Source organism: Ammospiza nelsoni, chromosome 16 (genome assembly GCF_027579445.1).
Source record: "Ammospiza nelsoni isolate bAmmNel1 chromosome 16, bAmmNel1.pri, whole genome shotgun sequence".
NCBI lineage: Eukaryota > Metazoa > Chordata > Aves > Passeriformes > Passerellidae > Ammospiza > Ammospiza nelsoni.
In genome coordinates this window covers 17923633-17950189 of record NC_080648.1, presented here as the reverse complement: position 1 = coordinate 17950189, position 26557 = coordinate 17923633, and the positions used below count along the sequence as shown (strand labels likewise).

The 26557-nt window shown below is 47.0% G+C and overlaps 2 protein-coding genes across 2 annotated transcripts; both read right to left on the bottom strand.

Annotated features, from left to right (window-relative positions):
• Window positions 1-5765: 5765 nt before the first annotated feature.
• SLC26A2 (solute carrier family 26 member 2) lies at window positions 5766-16845 on the bottom strand. Its single transcript, XM_059483677.1, has 3 exons — window positions 16723-16845; window positions 11087-11725; window positions 5766-8710 (listed from the first exon to the last, which is right to left on the bottom strand). The coding sequence occupies exons 2-3, from the start codon at window positions 11711-11713 to the stop codon at window positions 7214-7216; spliced, it is 2124 nt and encodes a 707-aa protein (XP_059339660.1). The 5' UTR covers window positions 11714-11725; window positions 16723-16845; the 3' UTR covers window positions 5766-7213.
• On the bottom strand, window positions 16545-26197 carry LOC132080286 (E3 ubiquitin/ISG15 ligase TRIM25-like). Its single transcript, XM_059483362.1, is given in 9 exon segments — window positions 16545-16646; window positions 16723-16913; window positions 22070-22206; window positions 23297-23304; window positions 23424-23657; window positions 24222-24313; window positions 25193-25279; window positions 25509-25833; window positions 25835-26197. Coding segments are annotated over 9 exon segments (1539 nt in total).
• Window positions 26198-26557: the final 360 nt, after the last annotated feature.

Genomic DNA, 26557 nt, shown 5'->3' with positions numbered 1-26557 from the left:
CCGTGCACAGAGGTCCCCTGAGGTAAAAGGCATCCTCAGGTAAAAGCTGAGCCATGCTGGGCCAGGAAAGCCTTTTCCACAACTCAAGGACACTCTGCAGACACAAAGTCACAGGAACTGCCCAGAACTGCCCTCACAGCTGCTCACGGGTTTTTCTGGCTTGTCCTGACCATGACCTGAGCGAGCCACAGAACCTGGGACAGAATCACAGAATCAAAGGGAAGGGACCCACAAGGACCATCAAACCCAGCCCCTGGCCCTGCACAGCCCCAAAATCCCACCCTGGGCATCCCTGGGAGGGTTTTCCAAATTCTCCTGGAGCTCTGGCAGCCTCAGGGATGTGCCCAGCACCCTCTGGGGGAAAAACCTTTCCCAAAATCCACCCTCATGCTCCCTGGCACAGCTTGATTTATTTCCAAGACACTGAAATTCATCTTAAGGAACACTGAAATTCATCTCAAGGAGCACTGAAATCCACAGCAGCAGTTTTACAAGGCTCAGTGTGCAATAGCAGGTGCTGTAACTGCATCTGTTGCAAAGAACAGCACCAAATACCAAACAAAATGTGGCCATTTCCACACCTCAGGAACTCAGCCCTGGCACAGGAGGGTGCTGATTCCCTGGCACAGGGCACATCACTGTCCCCACATGCTGATTTTGGTTATTAATGCCACCACAAACCCATCCTGGTAGAGCAAGGTGAAGGTGCCATCAGTCAGTGACAACAAAAAACCCCATAAACGACATATTTTAATTGTGCTGAAGAAATCCCAGTGATTTTACCAGATTTGACAGAAAATTCTCATGTTAACAAATTAACAATTAAGAATAACAATGGGTACAGCTCAGACAGGACAGGGCCAGGAGAGAGAGCCAGCACCAGGCAGGGGATGGGCACAGAAACGATGGCAGGACATGGGACAAAATCCAATTTTCCCCACAAAGCTGTGGTTGGTGAGCCCAGCAGTGAGGCAGGGGCTGGTGGCAGCAGCTCTGTCCCCACCTGGGTGACACAGCTCCCCCAGCATCCTGGGCTCCACCACCCACCTGGGGCCTTTTACACCTTTTTACTGCACACACAAATCACAGCAAAAAACCAAAGTGATCTTTTCCACACACTCCATAATTTCCCCACATTTTACTCCAGTAACACACAAATTATTCTGTAAACAGGTCAGATCTGCTGACCAGTGGGATCTAGGCCAGGCCTGAGGTCCTGGTTGGTTAAACTGGTTCTCCGACCAGCTCCAGGCACAGTTTGCCACTTCATGTGTTCTGCAGAAGATTATTTACATCTAAAAATATTCTGAATTTTCAATTATTAAAAAAACACCAGAATTTCAATTATTAAATCACCAAATTTCTTTTTTTTTTAATTTCAATTATTTATCACCAAATTTCAATTATTAAAATACCCCAGAACATACCAAGAACATATCAGAGATATTCAGGAACACAAAACTAAAGACTCAAAGATTCATGTGCTTGTCATAAAAAATGAGATTTCACCTCTCCTTAACCATGTTTCAACTGCATTTCAAATAAACCTAAAATTTACTTCTTTAAGTGAAAAAAATCAGATATTAAAAATTGGATCCAAATTCAACAAAATGTTTCCCACCTACATTTGGAATCTTTAGATCATTTGGGAACTGGACTAAGTGCTGTCAGAGCTTGGACTGAAATACTGAAGCAGTAATTTTACCTCAACGGAAATTTGGTCCTCCATCCAATGCTGAAATATTTGGTGAATTTGCACATCCAATACCATTATGCCTTAACTTATAGAATCTCCAGGAAATAAAATAGAGAGGTACTAATTATGCTGTGAACTAAATCTAAATATTAAATATTTGCCATTTTACCAAACCAGAGGCCTTGCTTTTAGCACTGCAGTGATCTCCAAGGAAAAAGCAAGGCTCAGAATGATTTCCACTTCAGAGAGAATCTGACTGAAATTACAAAAATCAGGTTGATTTTCACACGAGCAGCTGACCCTCCAAAGGCTCATTAGGATGATGACCCAGTGTAATTAATTCTTGGGATTTAACGAGGTCATTCCCAGTGCCAAGGCTGCACTAAGGCCAGGATTGCTCTTGTCTGTGCCAGGAGAAAGGGCAAACCCTTCTGGTGTGGAGAAATCAGCAAGGCAGTGGCACAAACACAGAGCCCAGCATGGCAGGAGCAGCACAGGAATATTTGCATCTCAGCTGCACCAGCTTAGCCATGTCCATTAAAAATAAAGAAATTAAAAATGTCAATTAACTGAAGTGTTTAATCACTTTTCCAAAGCAGGTGGAAGAAACCCAAGCCACAATGCCCTGAAGCAGGTTTTGGCCTGAAGTTTCACCCTCAGTTGGACCTGGGACAGCCCGGGCAGAGCTCACCAACCTCAGCCCAAGGCTCTGGGCATGGCTCAAAGGCAGGGTTTAGCTGCTTTTCCTGCAGTTCTCACCTCTGCTCCTCAGCCCCACCAGCAGTGGATTCCAACCCCTTGGAAAAACGAAGCAGAGACAAAAGGTGGCTGAGATTCCTGCCAGGAGGGAGCAGCTTCCATGGCTGCAGCTCTGCTGGCCTGGTGGGACAGCCAGGAGTGGCTGAGATTACAGTGAGACAAAAATAACCAAATAACCACAAACCCAGAAATCCCTCATTTCTGCTTGTGTCACACTGTGGAGAAAGGCATGACACCAAATCACAACCAGAAGTGGCTGAGATTACAATGAGACAGAAATAAAAACCCACAAACCTCTAATTTCTGCTTGTGTCACACTGTGGACAAAGGCATCACAGCCAGGTGGGGACTGGGATTACAATGAGACAAAAATAAATAACCACAAACCCACAAATGACTGATTTCTGCTTGTGTCACACTGTGGAGAAAGGCATGACACCAAATCACAGCCAGGTGTGGACTGAGATTACAAAGAGACAAAAATAAATAACCACAAACCCAGAAATCCCTGATTTCTGCTTGTGCCACACTAACTGTGGACAAAGGCACAACAAATCACAGCAATCCCACAATAAAGACACCTCCAGGTTCAGCTGGGCAGCACAAACAGCCCCACAAACCCCCTGCCAGCCCCAAAGCAGGCTGAGGTTCTGGTTCTCCCAGAGGACTGGGGGGGTTTGGGGGTTTGGAGTGTTATTTTACACTCACTTTACTGCTCAGGAGCTTTGGCTTTATCAAAAGATCATGCAAAGGGAGCAGCAGGTCACATGGAACTCATCACACACAGCTCCGTGTGTTTACAGTCAATATTGAGAGTCTGGCAGCACAACCCAGGAGGAAGCAGCAGGAGGAGGAGCTGGTCCTGCAGAGCCTTACAGGACATCAGCATCACTCAGTCCCGGCTTGGAAATGTCAGCATGAAACCCAAAAGAGCTCCCCGTGCCCACTGCAGTGCCTGTCCCCGGTTTTCTGAAGTGAACTGAAAATGGTTTTTGTGTCAGAACACTCAGACAAGTGAAACATTTCGAGGAAAAAACAGAAGCTGGCATTCAGCAGGAGAGTGCTGAAGAGATTTCCAGTACAGCTGAGACTGAGAGTTCATTTACATAATGCTCTGTTGTGTCATTAATGAACGTGCTAATGATCTCTTAATTCTTCATTTAGAGTGATAATTGCTGATTGGGACATTGGGGAATAGAGCTGAGCTGATTTACACCAGCTTCCAGTCTGGCCTGGGGTTCTGCAGGTTGCACTGGGAGGAAGATCCCTGCTCCAGACCGATGGAAAACCCAAACCCAACCGGTCTGAGGGGCCAAATTCACAAATTCACGGGATGGGGGAAGGCACAGGAAGCAGTGAGTATGGCAGATTTCCCCTTAAAAATCCTGGCACATGCCCAGCACTGTTCATTTCAAACATCAGAAGGCAGGAGAGCCCTTCCAGGACAGGACAGGAATACCACAAAAGCATAAATGGAGATATCCAGCTGCTGCACCCATCACACAGCAGCAAAACACGAACATATAAATATATGGATTACTTTATAAAACAAATGCTTTGGAGGAAAAGTTTCCAATCAGTGATCCCCAAGTCCTAAAGATAAATTGGATTGCTTTAAAGGGTCCATAAACAAAAAACATGCTCCTTGCCAGTAGGATCAAATCAGATCCATGTCACTGCTAAAAAACAATTCCAGGCCTAAGAGGAACAGGGCTGAAACCCACTGTTGTAAGAAATTCCAGCCATAATCAGCTTTAATCTCCAGTTAATTCCCAAGAACTCCTTACTGCACTGAACTCTGGCAAATGGCATTTATTTCAGTTCCCACTTAGCCAGGGCAGCGTGCATTAATAGATACTTATTAATTTTAAATAAGAACATTAAAAGTATTTATTTTGACTGCTTTTGCTGTTGCATTTTAATAGTTTCTTGTGTTTTGCTGGAAATGAAATTTGGAGGCTGCACAAACAGCACTGAGGCCAAACGCAACGTGCTCCAGGCAACGTTCAGCACATCTTTTAGATATAATCTAATTTAATTACCTGAAAAATGATTTTATGGCTGTTTTATTGTGCTTTTATGTAAATAAATACCCAGGAGCCACAAATGCACATCCCACTAGTTGCAGGAAGTGGGTCCTTTTTGGAGTTAACACTGCTATTCCTCCCTTCCTGGCACAGGCAGGAATGGACTTACAAAACCATCTTTTAATAAATAAAGGTTTGGAATTCAGTTACACAAACCTGTGAAGGGTCACAGGTGAAAAAATCTCCACCTGGGCAGCATGGAAAGAACAAGGGACAGAGGGGAAGAGGGAAGAATCACCCCGAGCAGTTGTTATTTGACTTTTGTCCCACTCCTGGCTGCCCTGGAGTGTCCTGGCCAGCAGCTCCTTCCTCCCAAGCCTCAGGGCATAGGGGTGAGGACAAGCAGCTGCAGGAAGGCAGGAACGTTTGCAATAACAAATAAAACATCTGCAGCCACCACGTGCTGTCCTTTTCCATCAGCACTGTCACTGCTGCTCCGCCCTCTGGCAAAACAGGAGTTAAAAATCAGCATTTCAAAGCTGCATCGAGGCTTCTGTTCAAAGTTCTGGAGATTCTTTGTGATCTTGTGAGCAAACTGAGCTGCAAAGGGACTCCCCCCACTGCCACCCCTGTGGGCACAAACCTGCCCTCGCAGGGGCTCTGCACACAAACCACGTTTGGCTAAAAACTGAAATACAGCCTCAAAATGCAACCCTGCCCACTGCTCCTCACAGCTCAGCCCAGTCCTCCCTGGCAATGCCAATGCAGTGAGCACAACTCCCCACGCTGCACAAAGCATCCCCAGCCCAGAATAAAAACCTTCCCGCAGGAGGTTACAGCAGCAAAGGAGAAATTCAGCAGAATTTGGGATTCATCTCCTCCATAAAGAGATGAGGGCAGAGGCAGAACAGCATCTGTGGGGTGTGAACACTGCAGGCTTTCCCCAGGGACACACAGAGGCTTTTTCCTCACCAGCGCCAGTTCTGTGAGGTGCCATGGGTGGGGATCGGTGAGGTTCTCATTTCCCAAGCTGTGCTGCAGCCACCCCTCACCTCCCCAGCACTTCTGTGCTGCTCTGTGCCCTCAAAAACGCAGTAAATTCAGTTAACTCATCTGCCTGCTGCCTCATCCTTCTCTGAGGCTCCCAGAGTGAAGTGATCCATGACATTCAGCTTTCACAGAAAGAATAGTTACTGGTGCTTGCTCAAAAAAAAAAAAAAAAAAAAAAAAAAACCACCAAAAAAACCAACAACAAAACAGTTTAAACTCAAATTCTCTTTCTATTTAGTAAACATTTCACAATTCATATTGGATTTTATACCTTTTTTGACTTCTGATTCATTATTTTTTAATTATTAAGGATGAGAATATTGCCTATTCACAGCACCTTTCCCTTTTAAAAGCTGTGAAGCACCTGAAATTCAGATTGTAAACTCCTCTGGGAGGAAAGCACCCTCTTGCAGGGATGTGTGCTGTGTAGAGCTGCTATTCAGGAAAACCTGTTAATCTCTCAGTTCTGCCTTCACAATTGTATTCTACTGCTGAGAGGAAAGCAGTAAAAAATCCTATTCTTGTATTTTAGCATGAAGAACAGGCACTCTTCACTTCCACAGAATTTAAAATCAAAGGAAAAAACTCTATTTATACTGACCCGGTAAAAAAAGGTGCAGGAAAGAATTTTCCTGGCTCCTTTTCCAATGGTGTGTGCACTCCCATTGCATAAAGTCCAGGACAGAGCAAAGGGTTTATAGCCAATAAATCCTGCATTCATGCACAATCTGTGTGACATGGACGCATTTGGGCACGTGCTGGATAATTTATTTGTCCCTTTTCACTTTGGTGCCTGTGATTCTCTCTACCTGGCATAAAAAACTGCCTAGAAGGGACTTTTTTGGTCAAAATTAAAGAGCTAGATATTTTCCATATCTAATGTTCATAATTCCAAAGAGCTCCTAAATATTAGGAAAACAATTGACTGACCATAAGAATGAATCAGACTTCTAGAGAGTCATCTGTGGAAAAGAAATCGCTAAAAACAAGCTGGAGAGGGCAGCATTTCCATGGGCACAGGCAGGTAAAGGCCTGTGCAGAAATGAGATAACCATGTCCTCGTGGCCTGGCTGAATTTGGAGGCAGTGCCAAAACCTCTGCAGGTGAGAGGTGCTTGCTTAGAAGATATTCATTGAGATATTTTCCTGCATGTTTAGATTTGATTTCTCTATCTGAAACTCAGGGAGATTGCAAATTGAAGCACTGCCCAGTAAAGACCAGAGCAAACAGTCCCTGGCAGCCTTTCCTTGGCAAACACAAGGGTGTGGTGATGGAAAGCAAGGCCAGAATGAGAGATGAGAAATGAGTTGCCTCATTCTTCAGCTGCACAGGATGTCCAGACTACTCCAAAATCCCACCCCACCCACAAGGACAGGGTGGCAAAAAAGACTTGATCACAATTTCAGAGTAGAACTGACACACAGAAAGCTCCAGAGAGGAGACATGAGATGAACAACCCCATGGAAACTTTAGATCTGCAGATTGGCCACAATCAAGTTAAGAACTGCCTTCATTCAGCACCTGCCATGGAATTACTACCCCAGGCAGGTAAATCCAGAGAGACTGCAGGGCACCAGAGTGCTGGCACCACCCTGCCCTGCTCCCTGAGCACACACACATTGATTGCACACACACACAGACACGTTTGCCCAGCCTTTGCTCCAATCCCTCTCTTTCCAATCTATTTCTTCGGAGTGCCGTGCCCCTGCGTGCCCAGGGCAAAGTCCACGGCCTGGTGCACGCTGTGGAAGAGCAGCTGGTCCTCCCCCTCCTGGAAGAACTCCCCTCGGAGCAGGGAGCTCCTGACAGAAGGGCTGCACTGGGCCAGCAGCACGTGGACGTCGATGTCCCTGTAGTCCTTGCAGACCTCCTTGAGCGTGCGGATGCCGGCCGTGTCCAGGAACTGCACGGCACAGCAGTCGATCACGATGGTGTGAAACCCCACCGGCTCCGACCCCAAATCCACGGGGATGCTGCTCTGCTTGTCCCCAGACCCCTCCTCCTTCTCCTTGAGCTTTCTTTTCTCTGCTTTCTTCCTGGCTGCCTTCACCCAGGCAGGGTTGACCCCGGTTTGCTTGTAGAGGGTGGATTTGAAGCACTCCTTGTTGATGTAGTAGATGGGGGCCTCGAAGCGGAACACCACCACGCCAGGCTTGGTCTGCAGGTTCTTGTAGGCAGACAGGGACTCGTAGGTCTCCGACTCGGCCACCCAGCCCAGCAGCGGCGCCTCGGGGTGCTGCGTGCGGAAGATGACGCAGAGCATGGAGAAGCAAACCCCCACCAGGAGCCCGATCTCGGTGCTGACGAGCGCCGTGGCCGCCATGGTGACCGCCCAGATCACCGTGTCCACCCTGCTCAGGTGCCACATCTTGGGCAGGTCCCTGAACTTGCGCAGGGCTCCGCGGAGGCTGACGATGGTGATGACGGCGAGGACGCATTTCTGCAGGGAGTAGAACAAAGGGGCGATGATGAGGAGGACCAGGAGGATCACCAGGCTGGTCACCATGCCGGACATCTGCGTCCTGCAGCCCGTGGACTCCTTGACCAGGGTCTTGGCGAGAGCCGCGCTGGTTGTGAAGCAGTGGAAGAAGGAGGGGATGATGTTGCAGAAGCCGATGGCGTACATCTCCTGGTTGGCCCTCACGGAGTAGCCGTGTTTCTTGGCAAACATCTCCGACAGGGACACGGTGATGGCAAAGCCAATGATGGCAATGGGGATGGCATCCAGCGCCACGCTGGGAATCAGGGTCCACACTGGAGGGCGTGGGGGCAGAAACCCTGTGGGGATGTGCCCTGAAATGCTGGAGCCATAATTCTCATTCAGCTTCCCAAAGTGAGAGGCCAGAGTGGCCGCCACGACCACGAAGAGCTCCACCGGAACCGGAGCCTTGAGCTTGGATTTGAAGCGCTCGTTAAGCTCCTTGGCTGGGACGAGCACCAGGAAGCACAAGAAGCTGGTGATGAGGTCACAGATGTTGGTGGCGTGGATGTTCCTGAAGATGTTTATCCAGGTGGTGATGAGGGAGCCCACGCCCCCGCTGCGAGGGATGTCCAGGCCCAGCAGGTACTTGACTTGTGAGGTCAGGACGGTGATGGAGGCCCCTGTGACAAACCCACTGAGCAGAGAATCCGAGAGGTACACGGAGACAAAGCCCACCTGGAAGAAGCCCATGGCCACCTGGAAGGAACCAACCACACACAACATGTCAGGACACAAATCCCACAGAATTTGTCAGCTGCGATAAAAAACCCAACATTGTGCACAGCCCTGGAGGACCAGGCATGGTCTGAGCAGGGAGAAAAATCTCCCTGTATTCAAAGTATTTTAAAAATATGTAATAATATATTATTTAAATATAAAATGATTAAAAATATTAAAATGTACAATATTTTTATATTTTACAAAATTTTATTTATATATATATATATAAATTATTATATACTCCCTGTATATAAAAGTATTCAAACCAAGCTTTTTGGGAGATCTTCATTCCCTGAACAAATGTTTATTGTCTGCTCTGCTAATTACCCTGGTGGGTAAAAAAGAAAACCTAGGGGAAAAATCCAAACCCCACATTTGAAATACTGCCTGCTTTTGCCATTTCTCTTTCAGTTCCTATAAACTCTGTGAACTTTGCAAGGATTTAAAACTTTCCTGCTGACCTTTGTGTGCCTTGCACTGGAGTTCAGAGCCTGCAATAAAACCACAGCTTGCGGGGTGACAACTGTCCTTTGCACTGCAGAAAGTTTGGTGCCTCTGACTCAGAAAGTCTATGAGCTGCAAACTCCTCTGCTGCAGATCATAAAAACAGAGATAACTGGCAACTCCACAAGAATCTCAAAGAATTACTGAAGATAAGGCAGGTCTGGAACCTGCACTGGATGAAATCAGCTCACAGCTCTCAAAGGCTCCCTTATAGCCTTGATAATTAATTCAAGGTTGTTCTAAGTGTAAAACAATAATAATTAGCTTACCTAGTTAGTATTAACTGGTGTGAGAAGATTTTCTTTTTATGATTTGATTGTAAAGTTTCTGATATAAAGAATATGTGATTTTGGTTGAAAAAATAAATTTGAGGGTGTTGGCCTGTAGAGAATATGCATAATATTCAGAGGGACTGAAGATAAAGTGATCTGATTTCTTCAGATAAAGAAACTTAACTGTATTTTCACTTGCAAAGACTATTAAGTGCAATCACAAACTGCACCCATCCCACAGGGATGAAAGATGAAACCCAAAATCCAGTGTAGCCTGGGAGGCCCAGAATATTTCTGAAATAGCTCAACAGGAACTTGCAGTACTAAAAGTTCCAGGTTGTGTCCAAAACCTGTGTTTTAAAGTGTCACAAACATGTTTTGTTCCTCTCCTATATATTTTGATTGGCTGTCACCCTGGACAGATGAGAACAAATGAATGTGAACGCACAAACTCACACAAACTGCTAAAAAAATCCCATTCTGGTTAATGTATAAGACTCTAAAAACAAGGATACCTGCTTTAATTTAGGCAAGTAGTGAATTCTAGAAAATAAAAAGAGATATGTAAATATAAAATATATTGTATCCTCTCAGCAGAATCCTTCCCATGCAATAGCATTGTTTTGGCTTCAAATGGGCAAACAGCAAATTTTTAAAAGCACATTTACAAATAAAAGGAAAATGGAGATACTTTTACTGTCCAAATTTTTCTTTGTTATAGGCAAATGATTAAAGACTGGAATTAGGAGATGATGCACCACATTTTGGCTGGATGAAATGGGGTCTAATGTCAAAAAAATAAACAGAGCTTCAGGCCACAGCGAGGAAGGTGGTGAGCAGAAGTGGGACTGAGAGCTGGAGGTGCAGGTAAAACTTTACAAAAGAAAGGCCTTATAAAATCAGGCCTTATTACTATTTTAACTCAATTAACAGTCTGTTGAGTTTCAATGAGAAACAAACTCTAAGAATGAAAACCAATTTGCATAACAATCTATTCTTGTGAAAAAAGTGAGATGCACTTACAAAAACAAGAATTCTATCTCATTAGAATATTAATACAGAAGAATACTAGAATATCAGAAGAAAATATGTAAACTATCTGAAACTAGAAAAGTTTGATAGACATGTACAATAACTCTTACCAACCAATGAACTGAGTTTCACTAGATTACTAACCAATTGCATTCAAACACAGTACCTTCTAATATCACATAAAAATGAACTGTCCGTAATAAAAAAATGTAACATTCTGCCAAAAAAAAGCAAATGTCTAGTGTCATATCTATCTCTAACACAAGGCCAACATCAGCTCCAGCAGAAGTGTCCCACCTACCTATCATTAATATGTTTTCCACTTCTGTGCATTATTTTGATCAGGTGCAGTTTCCTTGTAAAACCAGTTTTGCAAAAGTCTGAAGTGCTTTTTTTTGCAGCGTGTCGTTGGCTGTAAAAAAGCCACTTCTTAGGTAACAAAGCTTTACAGTATTTGGCAGGTGAAATCACTGCATTAAAAAAAATAAAAACAAAAAAAAAAGAGAAGCCACAGGAGGCGTGGGCCGGCTCCACGTGCCCTTACCTGGTACACCCCCGAGATGAAGGTGACGGTGGCAGCCACGGCCATGGCGTAGCAGCCGCTGTCACAGAGCGGCTCTGTCCTGTTCCCAGTGCCATTCCCGTGCCCCCCCGGGCCTGGCAGGGCACTGGGCACAGCTGGCTCCAGCTGGTAGCCAGCCCTCTCCACCTCCCTGTCCACCACCTGGCCCAGCATCAGGCACACCACGCCGAAGATGCTGACGGAGATGTGGCGCGAGGTGCCGAAGATGCAGTAAATGATGCAGGAGAAAAAGGAGGTGTAAAGGCCATAAATGGGCTCCAGCCCGGCCAAGAGGGAGTAGGCAATGGACTGTGGGACCAGCAGGACCCCCACGATCACACCAGACATTACATCCCCCAGGAGGTACTCCCTTAAGTTGTATTTAGGGAGCCACTGTAAGATGGGGAAAAACCCCAAAACGCAATCTTTAATTTTGGCAGGGGTGCAGCTGCAAGTTTCTTTTGCTCGCTTAACCAGCAGAGCCTTCATGTTCCTCTTCTTCTCTTGGGGTTCCAGGAACATGGTGTGATGGAAACTGCACTTGGCATCATCTCCTTCTGGCCCTTCCATCACTTCATGGATATGGTTGGTCTCTGTCATCGCTGTCATCACCAGCACTCACTGAAAACACAAAGAAGGACCAATAAACAAAAAATGAATGTACAGCGTGAGACTTGAACACAGCATTTATGAAAAGCAGGGGCTGAAACTCTCAGTTCAGCGGAGAGAAAGCAACTTCCAAGCAAACTGGGAACCTCTCAGCTTGCTTGGGAATTGAGAAAATGAGATTTTCTCAAGGAAGCCTCCCCACTGCATCCCTGTGAAGCAAGGAATGACCTTTCCCAGGAGGGAAGCTGATATCCTGTGGAATACACCTGCTGCTGGCAGGGTTGGGAAATGGACAGGAATGCAGCAGCTCTGCCTTTCTGGGAGGCTTCCTTGAGAAAATCTCTGCCTGCAGCCTGTTCCACCTCGCAAAGCCAGACAGAGGGTTTATTGTAGTGCCACAGCCACTCCAGCTCAGCTGCTAAAAATTAACTGCAAGTGGGACATTTCCAGCAAAGCACAGCTCAGTCTATATCTCTTCTGGGTTGATTGTTTTTTTTTGTTTTCTTTTTTTGATGCAGGGATTTCGCCTGCCAAGTACTGTAAAGGTTTGTTACCTAAGAAGTGGCTTTTTTACAGCCAATGACACGCTGCAAAAAAAAGCACTTCACACTTTTGCAAAACTGGTTTTACAAGGAAATTGCACCTGATCAAAATAATGTACAGAAGTGAAAAACATATTATTGGGCACAATGATAGGTAGGTGGGACACTTCTGCTGGAACTGGTGCTCTAGACCAAGCTGCCCACAGACAGTAAAAGAGAGTAATTATATCAATAATTTAATCCTGGGAACATATTGCCTGACTGGGAAAGAGCAAACTCTTGATGAGACAAGCCATAATGGAAGTTGAGCATACCAAGTGACTGCCAGCACTTAGACAGCTCTCCCACCTGCAGAAAACATCCAGAATTCTCCAGAAAACTCCTTAAGCCCCAACACCTGGTACCACCAGTACAGTGGGGCCATTTCAGCCAGAAACTCACTGGTCTGGGGTGAGACCCAGCAAGAGAACCCTGAGAAGTGTCACTGCCAGGCCTCCCTTTGTGGCACTGCAGTCCCATATGCCAATGACAACATGAATTTGATGTGCTGCTCACGTCCCCTCTGTGCAGTGCAAACATCAGCCAGACTCCTGTCCATGGAACGCTCACTGCTGAATTAATCGCCCAATTAATTGTCCAATTGTCCTGAATTAATTGTACCAATTAATAAATTGCTACTGGAACTGGCAGTGCTGAGGATGCCACTTGAGTCTGCCCCAGAATGTGTTCAGTTAATCACCATTTCTAAAGCAGCCGCAGCACCACAGAACTGTGGAGTCATTCGGGTTGGAAAATCCCTCTGAGGTCACCCAGTCCAACCACTCCCAGCAGAGCCAAGGCCTCCACTAACCCATGTCCCCAATGCCACATCTACAAGCCTTAAATCCCTGCAGGGATGGGAACTCCAGCACTTCCCTGGGCAGCTGTGCCAGGGCTGGACAGCCCTATTGGTACAGAAATATTCCCAATTAAAACACTCCCTGCTACCATCCCTGCAGTGTGGGTTTCCCAAAGGTATGGGAGGCAGAAGTGAGAGGAATGACTTTGTGTGCCTTAGGATAGCCTGAGCAGAAGGAACCCACAAGAGCAGAACAAAATACAGAATTATGTATTTACAATGGCTTCTTCAGAGACTTCCAAAATGAATTAGAAAGTAATTGCACCCAACTAATCCAACCATGGTGACCCTGTCCCTGGAGCTGCAGACACATCTAAAGCCAACACACAGAAAACACCAGGGAGGAGTTTCTGTTTCATCTCCTGCTCCATGCTGGGACTCCCAAAGGAGTTTGCATTCAGCACAGACCCAGACAGGGAGCATCTCTTTGGAGGGTGAGCTCCTGCACCCTCCCAAATAACCAAACCCTGCCACTCTTTGCTGGGTGTGCCTGAACTGGTACTGAAAGGAGGGTTTCAAACACAGACCCCAAACCAGCAGGGATGGATTTTCTGTGTTACAGGAGCTGTCTCCCTCCCTGCTGTAATATCCCAGGATCACTGAGGTTGGAAAAGCCCTCCCAGCCCCAGCTGTGCTCAATGCCCACCTTGTCCCCAGCGCAGAGCACCGAGTGCCACGTGAAGTCAGGATCTTCAAATGAAGAACCTGCACTGCAAGAAGGAACATGCTCAAGATGATCACACCTGGAGGAGACCCCCAGCCCTACCCTGCAGGTTTCCAATCTCACCCACCTGTACAGGACTGCAAATTGTGCTCAGGGATGATTTACAGCCCTCATAACCACCCTGAATACCAGTGAGAATCAAGGGAGTCTTACAAAAGCCTGTGTCAGCTCTACTTTGCAAAAGTCCATTTTGGAGCTGTATTTGCTCAAGAAGTTTTATTTGTTTTACCAGCTCAGTTACAAATCAAAAGGCTTCTCACTCACCCAAAGCTCAGCAAATCAACACTGTAAAAGCTGACAGTGAAAAAAAATCAAGCCAGGGTACTTTTTATGTGTAGCAATGAGTTTGTTTTGTGAGATTTTAGTAAAGATTTCAGTAGCGAAAATTCTTTTGATTCCTTCTGTCCCTCCTCCAGGACTTGCAGGCAGCTCAGTCGAACCTGGGAATTTTCTGAAATGTGCCAAGACAAACCCCAGACAGCTCAGTTTGTGCTGCTGTAAAACATCTGCATGGAGGGGGTGCCTGGGTTTCAGTCCTGTCCAGACAGTAGGGAAATGTTCTAAGTAAAAACCTTTTTGGCTCCTGAGCTCTGAGCACATACTGGCCCTTTGTGCTGACTTGCATGACAGCTTTCTCTCCGTGGCATGAAAAGGACCTTTCAGCACACAGTCCCTGCCCCTTGCCATGTCAGGACAGTAGGAAATATCACAATTTCCAACACTCATTTCACGCTTTTCTGCCTCAAAGTGCTGCCCTGTATTAATTTTGTAACCGTTAGCTCTGGCTTGTCTAATAAAACTGGATTTTATTCTTACACATGAAAAAAAAAAACAATGCTGAGAAAACACCTTTGGTTCATGGTTTGGACACTGAAGGACATTCTGTATATATAACTTGAAAAAGGAGCTGCTGTTGTTTTTATTCTGAAAGCTGCTATTTACACACAACCCAGAATTTGCTTTTATCACTCCTTTTGGCCTTTCAGGGAGTGTCTCGTTCTGACAAACTTTGCTTAAGATAAAACAAACTACAAGACAGAACTGAGGAAATTTCCAGTATCTGTCATCAACTGACTGCCATAAAGTGAAGATACAGGGAGGTCCTGCAGTCTCTAGAAGTCATCAGACCTCCAGACTATTTCTGGAGCCCATCTGGGCCCTTCTTTCTGATCCCATGATGTGGCAGCATCTGCCTGGCTTCTGTTTTTGGGGGAGCACTACCTGCAGCCCAGGGCTGGCTTGGACTTCATTCATCTGTGGCACATCAGAGTCACCCTGAGAGTAAGGGAAAACTGGATTGTGAAGCTCATTCACCTGCTGAAATAACTACTACGAGGTGAAACTTCAGATGTGAGCATTTCAGAGTAGAAACTGAATCAAAACATGATGTCAGTTGCTACAACACCCGTGTCAGTTTTCCTTATTTTTCTACATTTAAATTTTCACTGTATGTGATCACTCCCCACCCTCATGTACTCCTTGCTACATAGGAAAATTTATATGCACTAAACACTAATGCATAAATCCATAATCTAAAACACATGAACAATTTGTGGAGAATTGTAAAGGTGAATCAGAAATCCAAATTCCACACAAACTGACCGGAGCTGGGCCCTCTTGTATTCACCCCCTAAGAATACAAGAGGAAAGTATATCACATCCTTTTGACAACTAAATCTTTGACCTTTCTCTTGTTGGACAATAACCTTTTTCAAATAATGTCTTGACTGTTGTGCAGCAACAAGGAAATTCAATATTACCATGATAACACCCAGATAAGCACTGGAACAACACTGCCTGCACCTTGGAATTTGACAGAATCCTTCATATCCTCCAGCAAAACATTCAAGCCACAAACATTTACTTTCACAAAGGGCTGAAAATAACATGAATAATGAAAACCACGTTTAAAGAACACATGTGGAAACAGAGCTGCCTCGTTTTTGGCACAGTAACCAGCAGCCATCCACTCATGTGGGAAAACCTGCAAAGCTGGACAAAAAAACCTCACTTTTGTGGAAAATGGGATCTGCTTCCACTACAAATATGGGATTTCCTCACTTTTTCCGAGTGGCAGCAGCCTCCTGCATTTTTGGGGAAGATCCCATGGAATCCCTGCTGGCAGCCAGCTATTCCAGGGAAGCTGTGTCACCTCCCAAGGGCAGCTGAGCGTGCTGGCTGCCCTGTCCTGCCCTGGCTGAAGCAGATCCCTCCAGCAGCTTCCATCCCACCCGGATTTCTAGGGAGAGTTTGCCAAGGCTTTCAGCAAGTTACTCCTGTGTTAGGGCTCTTCTCCCACCCTTTCTGTTAGCAGGGGAAGGTGGCACACTGAGCAGCTGGGCCGGGCACTGAGGATGGGCTGAGGAAGAGCTGCCCAAAGGGATTTCCTCAGGCAGCAGCTGCCAGCTCAGCCCAGGGCATCCCGCACTGCCCATCACAGCCCGGGCTGCATCCACAGGGCTGGGGCTGTCCGATCCCAATGGAAACACACCGGGACTGCGCTGCATGATGCAATTGTTGTGTTTTAATTAACAAAAATTGGTAAAATTAATAAAAGCCTGCAAGAAGAAGCCCGCACGCTGTGTGCCCCTGAAACTGCGGGTTTTGCTGAGCGCTTCGCCAGCACTGAGGGTCCGGGCAGAGCGGAAGCGAAGTGAGAGCAACAGCTCAGCTCTCAACGCCACATTCACTTTCAGCCTCGGGGTCCCGCTCCCTCCTACCCAGCTTCCTCACGGCTTCCATGGGCATTTTCCTCTCCTGCCGCTCGTTCTGGGGCGGCGAGCAGAAAGCGAGGAGGCTCCGAGCCGGACCCCGCTGTGCCCCGGCCCCTTCCCTCAGTACTCACCGCCCGCGGCTCCCCGGGGACCTGCGGCGGCTGGGACCGACCGGCGGACGGACGGACAGAGTTAGAGACAGACGGACGGCGGGCCGGACAGACAGAGATACAGACGGACAGACGGAGGGACCGCCCGCCCGCGGCGGGCCCCGGCAGCACCGCCCCGCTCCGGGCAGGGAGGGCCGGGCAGGGCCGCGCCCCTTCCACCCCCGGGCCCGGGGCACTTCCGAGGGGATTCCGGCTGTGTGCAGTTATGGCAAAGGCTGCTCCTGGTCCTTTGCTTTGCACGCAGCCCTTTTAAATTGAAAGTATAGGGTTGATAATGTGGGGTGATAATGTGAGGTGAAGTGAAGTTAAACTTGGTGCAGGTGGGGAAGCGTGGCACTCTCTGGCCCTTTTTGCCCTGGGGTACCACTGGGGTTTAATGAAACCTGGATTCATTGAAATGAATGGGATTCATTGAAACCCGGGAAGGATGAAGGATCCTTGGCAATGTGGGTATTAAAAATCTCAGGTTTCTGTTAAGTGCTCTGCTCTTGTCTCTGGGCTGGGGGTTCAAGGTCGGAGGGGCCATGCCCAGCCCTGTCTGCCTTCCCTTCCCATCACACAGAAAAGCAGACGTTTCATCTGAAGTCAAACATTGCCCAATATTTGCATTCCAGGTGGAACCTTGAATGCAAACTGTCAAAAACCCCCATCAATACACAGTTGGAGCAAAGGAGGCCAACTTCAAGCCTGCAGAATTCATGCGCTTGTCTTTCAGTGTTAAATGCTGTAAATCTTCCTGTAGAAATACTGAATATTTCCACAAACAACATTTCCTTTCTCCATGAGGGTTTATTAGATGTCATGGTTACCAGAACAGGCAATTGCAATGGAAATAGAAGAGCTCCCTCCCTCTTTGCTGACTGTCCATTGTCAAAAACATCAGTGACTGACTTCCCAATCCCTTTAGGGACTTCCACAGGAGTTTTAATTGAATTTGAAGTATGGTGACTTCAAGAAAACCAGAGCAAATCCTTGGCAGGAGTGACATCTATGACAAAAGCATTCAAAGCCTATTGTGCAGGGACTCTGCAGAATCCTAATAGGAAATCACAAACCCATGCTATGAGTGTTCCAGCATTTTCATTCTTGTTCTAGAAGCACAGACTGTGGAAAACTTGGGTCATCCAATACATCATGTCTTCATGGAAGAAACAGGGAAATAATATCTTCTTGGAACATGATAGTAAAAAAAAAAAATCCCAAGCATTATTATTTTTCTGGACCTAAAAAAAAGTAGGCTTTTTCCTTCTTACTTTTAGACTGATTTTCTTACAAATGGGTGGAAAAAATCCAAGCAATTATTTAAGGTAATTAAATAATTTCACTTCCAAGTGCTTTCCTTTCTCAAGGTATATTAAGCTTTATGGTTAATATATTTCTGTGCTGAGGGAACCTTTGGCCTTGGAGAAATGTGTCTCTGGGCTCCTCATGCTCCAGAATCTCCTGCCAAGGAGCTGGGGTTTGCTGACACACGAATGCCAGCGTGTGCCATCTGCCCATCCCACTCAGCCTGCCTGGCAAACCCACTGCTTCTCCGGATCACCACACCCTCTCTGGAATATCCGATCTCCACAGACCAGTTGGTCAGACTGCAAAGTAATCCTGGAAATTGCTTTGTTCCACAGAGCAGGTACTCCTGGGCTGCCCTGGGAGCCCTCCCTCCTTGCCTTTTGCCCGCAGCTCCTGTCCAGCCCTGCCGTGCCCTGGTGCCACCTGGCACATTGCTCTGCCTGTGATGGTGTTATCAGCCCTCTGTGTCCATAAACCCCACAGGCAGTGGCTCTCCCTGGCTCTTCCCAGGCTCCCAGCTCAGTGTTATCACCCAGCAGATAAGGGCAGCCTGTGATTCCCCCAGCTCTCAGCTGCTTTGTGCCACCTGGCTCCCAGCCTCGAGTAAGGAGCCTCCTTCCTTCCTTCCTTCCTGTCCTCCTGGCACCTCCCTGCCCAGTGCCCCGCTCCTGCTGCTACAGCTCCATGGGAGGATGGCTGGGTTATGCTGACAGTGGTTAAAAATGAGTTATTAACTCTCCTTGCCCTTCCCTCCCTCTACAGTTTGCAGTGCACTGAGATTCGGGCCTGAATTTGCACATTCTTGCATTAAGTTTGGAGATGGAGAAGATGGAACTGCCTGGTTCCCATCTGTGAGTTCTGTCAGAGCTGGGACAAACCTTCCTCCCCACCCTGACCTGCTGGGCTTGGAAGGGCCTAATTAATGTCACACACACACGTCTACGTGTGGCAGGTCTCACTTACTTAGAAAACCCATCAGACTAAGTAACAGGAAGAGGCCCATCCTAATGCTTGAAATGCATTTAATTTAATTCAGTCACATCATTCAGTGCTTGGCAAAAATCAAAAAAGAAGAGCTAAAATGAGCTGCTTTTAAAGGCTTCCATCAAGGATGAGACAAATGCCAAGTAAAAATTGAGTAGTTGGAGGTGAGAGGGCGTAATACAAAAGGAAAGATGCAATGAATCAGAGTTCTTAGGTAATGAAAATACTTAAGCCATAAAGCTATCAAAAAGAAATAAGTTCTGTCCTTATCTCATGTGCATGTCATTGTGCATGTCACAATTATACTGCAATCAAGAAAAAGTGTTCTGCACAAACATCTGTGCAGAATTGCTGCACTTTCAGTGTGTGTCATGGTCCAATGTTGTCACCTAGAGTCAAAAAGTAATTATGTGATAAAATTTTCAGAGTGTTGATGTGTTAGAAAGCTTAGTTAATTGCTGGATTCTGTGTGTTTTCTTACCCTGCTTTCACCCAGTCTTTCAGCTCTTTGCTTCCTCAAGGCTAAAGCATAGGACATTTTAAAAAGTCACATTTTCTACTGAGTCCCTTTGCAAACAAGCAAATGCATGGGGGAATTAAACTGCACCATCAACTTAGCATCTAACTCAGAAATTCCACCTTCCTAGATTCTCATTTTCATCCAAAAGCTTGGTGAGCCTGCAGCAGGATTACAAATCCCAGGTTTGAGGGAGGGATGCTGCAGGAACTCTGCAGCACTGCAGGAATTCTGTCTGCAGCAGCAGCACTGACCTGCACTGGCTGCTCCCAGCTCCTTCAGCTGGCAGCCAGAGAGAAGCCCAGGATGGTCAGGAAAGTGCTGAAGGACAGGCTCAATTCTTTTCCCTCCTCTGAGTGCTGAGAGCAGCTGCCCTTTGTGCCTTGCTGCCTTCGAGCAGGAAGGAATATTTGCACCTTGAGCTCCCAAAATTTGGCCACACACTTTCTGTTGTGCTGACAGTTGATGGGTGCAGCAGAGCCAGGGCTGAGCACACAGCACAGCTTGGAGAGTCCATTTAAATCAGGAAGAGATGTTACCTTAAATCTGAGATGGACTGCTGGGTTTACTTTTAATCCCTGAAATCAGGAATGTGTTGATCATCACAAGTGACAGAACAGAGCTGTAGCTACAAGTCCCGTAAAAACACAGACAGCTTCAGCCCTGATTTCTTGGGAGTCTACCCACAAAAAATGCTCTCAACATCTAATTCCTGGTGATGGTATGGAACCCTCCAACCCTGCTAACATATGTCTAGAGGCATTTATTTGGTTATTCAGCCACATAGTGACAACAGAGTCACCACAAATCATCATACAAAAATATAATTAGACCCATGAGATAATACAGTTCACAGTTTGCAGTGCAGCAGCAGTTGGAAATTTTATTATGTTCATGTTAATTCTTAGTACTTATAAAAAAAATTTTGATGTGTTACAGAATTTAGGAGGGGAGGAGAATTTAGGTAGGAGGGGAGATCAAAACATGTGGCAGGTTCTCATTACTAGAGGTAATTTTGGATAATATTCAAGTTTTTCTTTCCATCTCAGTTCTGACATCTGTTCTTCACATCTCCCTTACATCTGGACCTAAGAGAAGCAAAATTCTCCAACAAGTATGTTGTTCCTTCTTGACAATGCTTTCCTGCAGTAGGAAAAAACAAGGTGAAAAAGTTTCACTTACTGTAAAATAAAGTAATATTTTATAACATATTTGACAAGTTGCTTCCAAGTAGAGCATTGCTTTGTCTCAGAAAAATATATTTCTTTTTCCCTGACCTGTTTTGAGTGACTGTCTCATTCTGTGTAAAGCACAGCCACTGACTGAGCTCACAAGAGAAATAAATGGACATATACACTGATTAAAAAATATACCTCCAGATTTGCTCCAAAAGTTAATGTGATGAAGAAAGTAAGATTTTCTTTTGAATTTACTAATTAAGAAGATAGTAATTTGCAAACTGAACTTCAGTTGCAGCAATCCATATCTCCTGCAGCATTTGGATTTATTTAGGGAACCTTCTCAGGTTCTGAGTTTGCTCCAGCTCCTGCCCAGCTGGTGGGAACCCCTCTGTGGTCTTTCCTTGGAACAGGCTCAGTTTTCCTGAGTGCTGAAGCAAAGCCAGTGTCTCCCTCAGGCTGAAGATAAATTATTTCCCTGGTGAGTTCCCAGAGATTTCTGCCCTGAGGATACACACTGTGGCAAGGACAGGAGATACATGCAACAAAATGCTGATCACATTGTTAGGTGGGAGATTTTCTCTGCAAGACTCACAGCCCCAAGCCAGAGTCCGGAGGAATAAATGGTATTTTTGAACATTTACTTACATTCTGAAGAGGTATCAGTGGGTGAAGCCTCGCTGTAAAGAAATGGTGTTCAGTGTTAGAGCCTTGTAAAACACAAATCACATCTTGTTAATAGCAGAACAAGAGATGTGAGTAGATCTGAGTCCCTTCTTATAAGGTGAAGGACAGCCTTTGAGACTCTGCTTAGGTCTCCTTAAAACTGAAGCAGGAAAGTGCAGGACATACAGTCCTTAAATTAACAATTGGAGAAATCTGCAGGGAACATTTTATAAGTAAAGAAAAGGATTTACCTGCTCCTCTTAATTTACTTGGCGATTTTGATCTAAAAAATAAAAAAAAAATAGAGAAGAATGGTTAACAAAGCTGGCAATGAACTCAAGTGTAGGGCTGGGTACTGTCCCCCTGGATCTCATGGTCAGAGATAAACCAGGAGGGGATGGGGCTGGGCAAACACAGAGGATGTTTCTTGACAGTGGGACTGAGCACCCAGAACTTGGGAAGTTGATGGGAGCAGGAAACCACATCAGAGAGAGGAGAAATTGGTCTTGCACTGCTCAGGAGCAGACCTCTTCCTTGTTATCCACAGAAACTGCCCCCTGCCCCCAGCTCTCAGGACCCCACACCAGCCCCTCACACCCTGGTGGAAGGAGCTGCCAAGGATTGGGGTGCCTGTTTCCCACAGTGTCAGTGGGGCTGGGTTGGGACCCCTCACCGCGCACATCATCCAGCACAGAGTCCAGCTGCAACAAAAACTTCTTTTTCTGGGTCTCATACTGGATCATCAGTCTGTCATTCAGCTGTACTGCCTCCACCTTCACATCCTCCAGGACCAGATCCAGACGCGCAATCCTAGGGCACACAGAGACACTGCACCAAGGAAAACCACCCAGCATCCAAAGGTAACAGAATTCTTCACTAGGACAGAGTCTGCAAAGAGGAGAGGGCTTTGGCAACATGAGTTACTGGGTTAACAGCCCTTTGGGAAGGTTGAATTCCAATTACTACATGTTATTTACTTGGCAATGCCTTATTCTAACCAACCTGCACTGGAACTTTCAAAGGCTGATAAAGAGAGAGGACAAGGTGTTTTGATAATCCCCATGTGTGAACAGGGCCTTGACTTGCTGCAGGCAGGCTCTTACTGTTGTAGCAGTGCCAGAACAAGAATGCCAAATGAATTAAATGGTGTCCAGGTTTCTGGAAAATTACCTTGATCCCACGGGCTAGAATGTACTGAGCTGCAGCCCTGAGGTACACGGTGATTCCAAGCTCTCCTTACAAGCTGAGTTTGAACTCAGCTTTATTCTGTGCAAGTTACCGAGGTGACATCTCAAATTCCAGGTAGATGCTTGAGCCAGCCTTTCATACAGCTGGGGTCTGCAGTGCTGCTGCAAAGCCTCTCATGGATCTGGAACTGTTGGTGAGCTGTTGCACCACTGAATTACAGCTGACACCCAGGCATTGCATAGGAAGTGGTAGATAAAGATAATAATAAATCTTTCTAGGTACCAAGCTTGTCCACAACTCAAAAACTTGCTGGGAAATGAGCTGGTTATCTCTGCTGCCAAAGGCTGTTCCCTGGGAACTCAGCTGAGGGAGTCACCAACATGAATCCAGGACAGTGTTAATGTAAACTGAACCCTAGGGGCTTCATCCCTGATAAAAAGTTTTCTGGTAATAAAGCCAGTGGTTTCTATGAGAATCCAGCCAGGAAACTGAAATTTAAAGGGACAAGTGTAACAGCAGGCAGGGATCTCTCCATCCCTGTTACTTGTGTGCATGTGGTGCCCTCTGGCTCAGCTGGAATATGGAGCAGCTTTGCAGCACAGGGTGGTGGTGGTGGGGTTTGATCCCAGTTATCAACAACATATTTTTTAAAATAAGAAAACAAATGTTATGAAGTGTAACATACCTGTCTGTGACTACTTTCAGATCCTACCAAGAGGACTGTAAAAAAAATAAAAAAAGAAAAAAGAAAAAGAGGTATCATTAATGTGATTTTCAGAAAGGTCACCTGGCTGAGAAACAGGCAGATGCATGAAGAAAAGCACAATACCACTGCTTACTCTGAGGAAGAGGAAAATATCTGGTTGCTCTTTTAACATCTGCAAAGCCTGAAGATTCTGCTCAGCCTGGTCTCTCTTCTGTTCCATTTCCTTCCTTGCCTTGGTGACAACTGCCAGGTCTGCTTCCTTGTAAGACTGAATGTCACTCAGGATCATCGTCTGTTTCTTATCAAGCTCTGCCTTTATACTTCTGAACAGCTTTTTTAGGTCAGAAGTCAGTGTTTTGGTATTGTTCTAAATGAAGAGATAAGAAAAAGGGGCACTGGCTCAGAACCTCCACCCTTCAGTTTAGTGCCTCTGCTTATCAATTAGGATTCCATCTGTCCTTTGTGCTGGCTTTAGAAGGAAGCAGACAATAAACATTTGCTTGGAATATCTGATTCAACAGAGGCTTTTCAAAATTAATCCTGATATAGTAACAAAGTCAGATGAATTTCTTGAATTGAATACCAATGTGAGAGCTTACCGGTACACACTGAAAATCCCACTTGTAGATATAAACTGCTTTTCTTTTATTAAACAGGTAGAAAACTTTAAAAATACATAATCTTATGTACAATCTGTGAGCTGCCAGTCCTGCAACCTGGTCTGTGCAACCACAATACAGAGTGGAATCCCCCAGCTGGTTCCTCCTGTGGAGGAGCTGGAGGGCTGCAATGAAGCTTGGCTTCTGGCAGTTTCTCAAACCACTCTTTTCCCTGTCTATTCATCTGCTTTTAACAGTATAGTTTCCATCACTTATTGCTGGGAAATTGTGAAGGAAAGATGCTCTGAATTACCAATAACCCTGATACCAACCTTGATCTGATTCTCCCTTTTCTGAAGCTCTTCTAGGGCAGTAACTAAATCACTTTTAGATTCCTGCAGGTCTGTCATGATGCTGGCAGAACCTGGCAGAAGGAAAGACAGCACAGAAGGAACAGCTTCAAACCAGACGGGCAGTTTGTGGAGCTGATGAAATGACCATTGTCTCACATATCCCACTTCTGCTTGGCAGCCCCGAAACTTGGATATGTAACTTGGGGGAGGAAGTTAGTTTGCAATTCACACAGCTGCCAAGGATGCTTCTGCTAATTCCTGAGGAGGCTGTGACCTGTCCTGAGGTCCAGAGGGAGCCATTTCCTGCCCATGCACTGGGTTCCTGCAGCGTTTCTGCTTGGGCTCTAAACTGAGCCCAGATATTTCAAGTGCAAGGCAGTGAGTGAGCAGAGGGAATGCATCCCCTAAGTCTCAGCTGATTCCGGAGCACTTCAAGGACAGCAGCTGGACTCAGAGGCAGGAATATGGAGACCCCCATCTCTTGTATCTACTGGACATTGGCTTCATAAAATTTGTGGCAGACGGAGGAATCATAGAATCACTGAAATTGGAAAAGACCTCCAAGCTCACCGAGTTCAACCTGTGACCAATCCTCACTTTGTCACGCAGCCCAGAACACTGAGTGCCACGTCCAGTCTTTCCTTGGACACCGCCAGGAATGGGATTCCACCACCTCACAGGGCAGCCCCTTCCAATGTTTAACAACCCTCCCAGTGAAGAAACACCTCCTGATGTCCAACTCGAACCTCCCCGGCACAGTTTGAGACTGCATCCCCTCATCCCGTCACTGGTTATTGCGGAGCAGAGCCTGATCCCACCGTGCTACAGCACGGACAGAGACCAAGGGAAGGACCTCGAGAGGGAAAAATCCCTTTCCCACGCAAACTTCAATAGCATGGCATTCCCGATGCTCTGTGGAGGAAGGGACTTTCTAATCCCTGCAGGAATACTTCTCAATGCCAGCCAGGAACGCCGCAGTGAGGGCGGCGGGCAGTGCCGGGGCTGCACCTCACTGCCGTGGGGCAGCGGAGCCTCTCCTGCGGGGAGCCGCCCTGAGGGACCCGCACACCCTGAGGGCCAGCCCCGAGCACCTTTCCCCGCTCTGCTCCCTCTGCATAGCTGTTCGCACTGTTCTGGCTACACACAGGAGGGAACGAAAAGCAAATTCCAGCGCAATGCACCAGTCCCTTGCTTGGGGCGGAGAGAAATTTCCCTCATGGGGGCTGCCCTCACACCCATCCCCACTCCCTGTGGAAGCCCCATCACCCTTCCTGCGGCTTTCCTCCGTCCTCGCGGCCAGGGCAGGGGCCATGGGCAGGGAAGAGCTCCCTACCAGCTCTCTGTCGTGTCCCTCCTTCATGGTGATGACCTCGTGGCCCTTGTGGGCCCCGGCCATGGAGCAGAGCACGCAGAGGCACTTCTCCTCCCTGAGGCAGTAGCATTCCAGCAGCTTGCCGTGATCCCGGCACCTCCTCTCCTCCTCCTTGCCTGCTCCCACCTCCACCAGGATGCGTTCCTGATGGAAAGCCCTGGCGTTGTGTTTGCTCAGGTGGGCCTGGCACAGGGACGCCTCGCAAATCAGGCAGGTTTTTCACGGCCGGCTGGGGCTCATCCAGGCACTGCTCACAGGCAACCACGTCCGTCTTCCCCTTTTCAGCGCCTTCGTCCTGCTGGAGGCTTTCTCGTCGAGCTTTGAAAGTGATGGCCTTAAATGCCTCCACGATGTTGCGCAGCTTGAAGTTGTTGTGTAGCTCCAAGGTGACACCCAGGTCGGCCATGCATGTGGGGCAAGTCCAGAGGGCCTGGAAATACAGCGCCTCCTCAATGCACAGCCGGCAGAAGTTGTGGCCGCAGCTCAGCGCCATCGGCTCCCGGTACAGCTCCAGGCAGATGGGGCAGGTGAGCTCGGCCTCCAGGATGCCAGCCCCTCCACATCCCTGCCGAGCTTGGGCCATGGCTGCAGCAGGAGCACAGAACCGAGACTAAAACCTGCTGCAGGCAGCCGGCCCAGGGTCTTCCCAGCCCGCCCCCTCCAGCCCCTTCCTCCGCCCCAGGCCAGGCAGAGAAATGTTCCCCCTGCCGGCTCTACCCTTCCCTACGCTGTGGCAGCCACTTCGGGAAGTTTCCCCTCAGTCTCCAGCAGGGAACGCTGCACGGTCTCTCCTCACCTCCCAGGGCAGCTTTGCTTCTGCACTGGATGTGCAGGATGGAAAGAGGCGGCAGAGGCAAAAGCTGCTGCCTTAGCTCAAAGATCAGAACTGCTAGTGCTGTAGCAGTTAATGTTGTGCTGTCAACTTTTAGATAAAACAAATTGC

Excerpts from the sequence above, each read along its gene's own strand:
- SLC26A2 (XM_059483677.1), bottom strand. The coding sequence starts at position 11,713 with ATGACAGCGATGACAGAGACCAACCATATCCATGAAGTGATGGAAGGG. Across the intron at positions 8,711-11,086 it reads TCATCTCGGGGGTGTACCAG|GTGGCCATGGGCTTCTTCCA; the intron begins GTAAGGGCACGT and ends GGTTCCTTCCAG.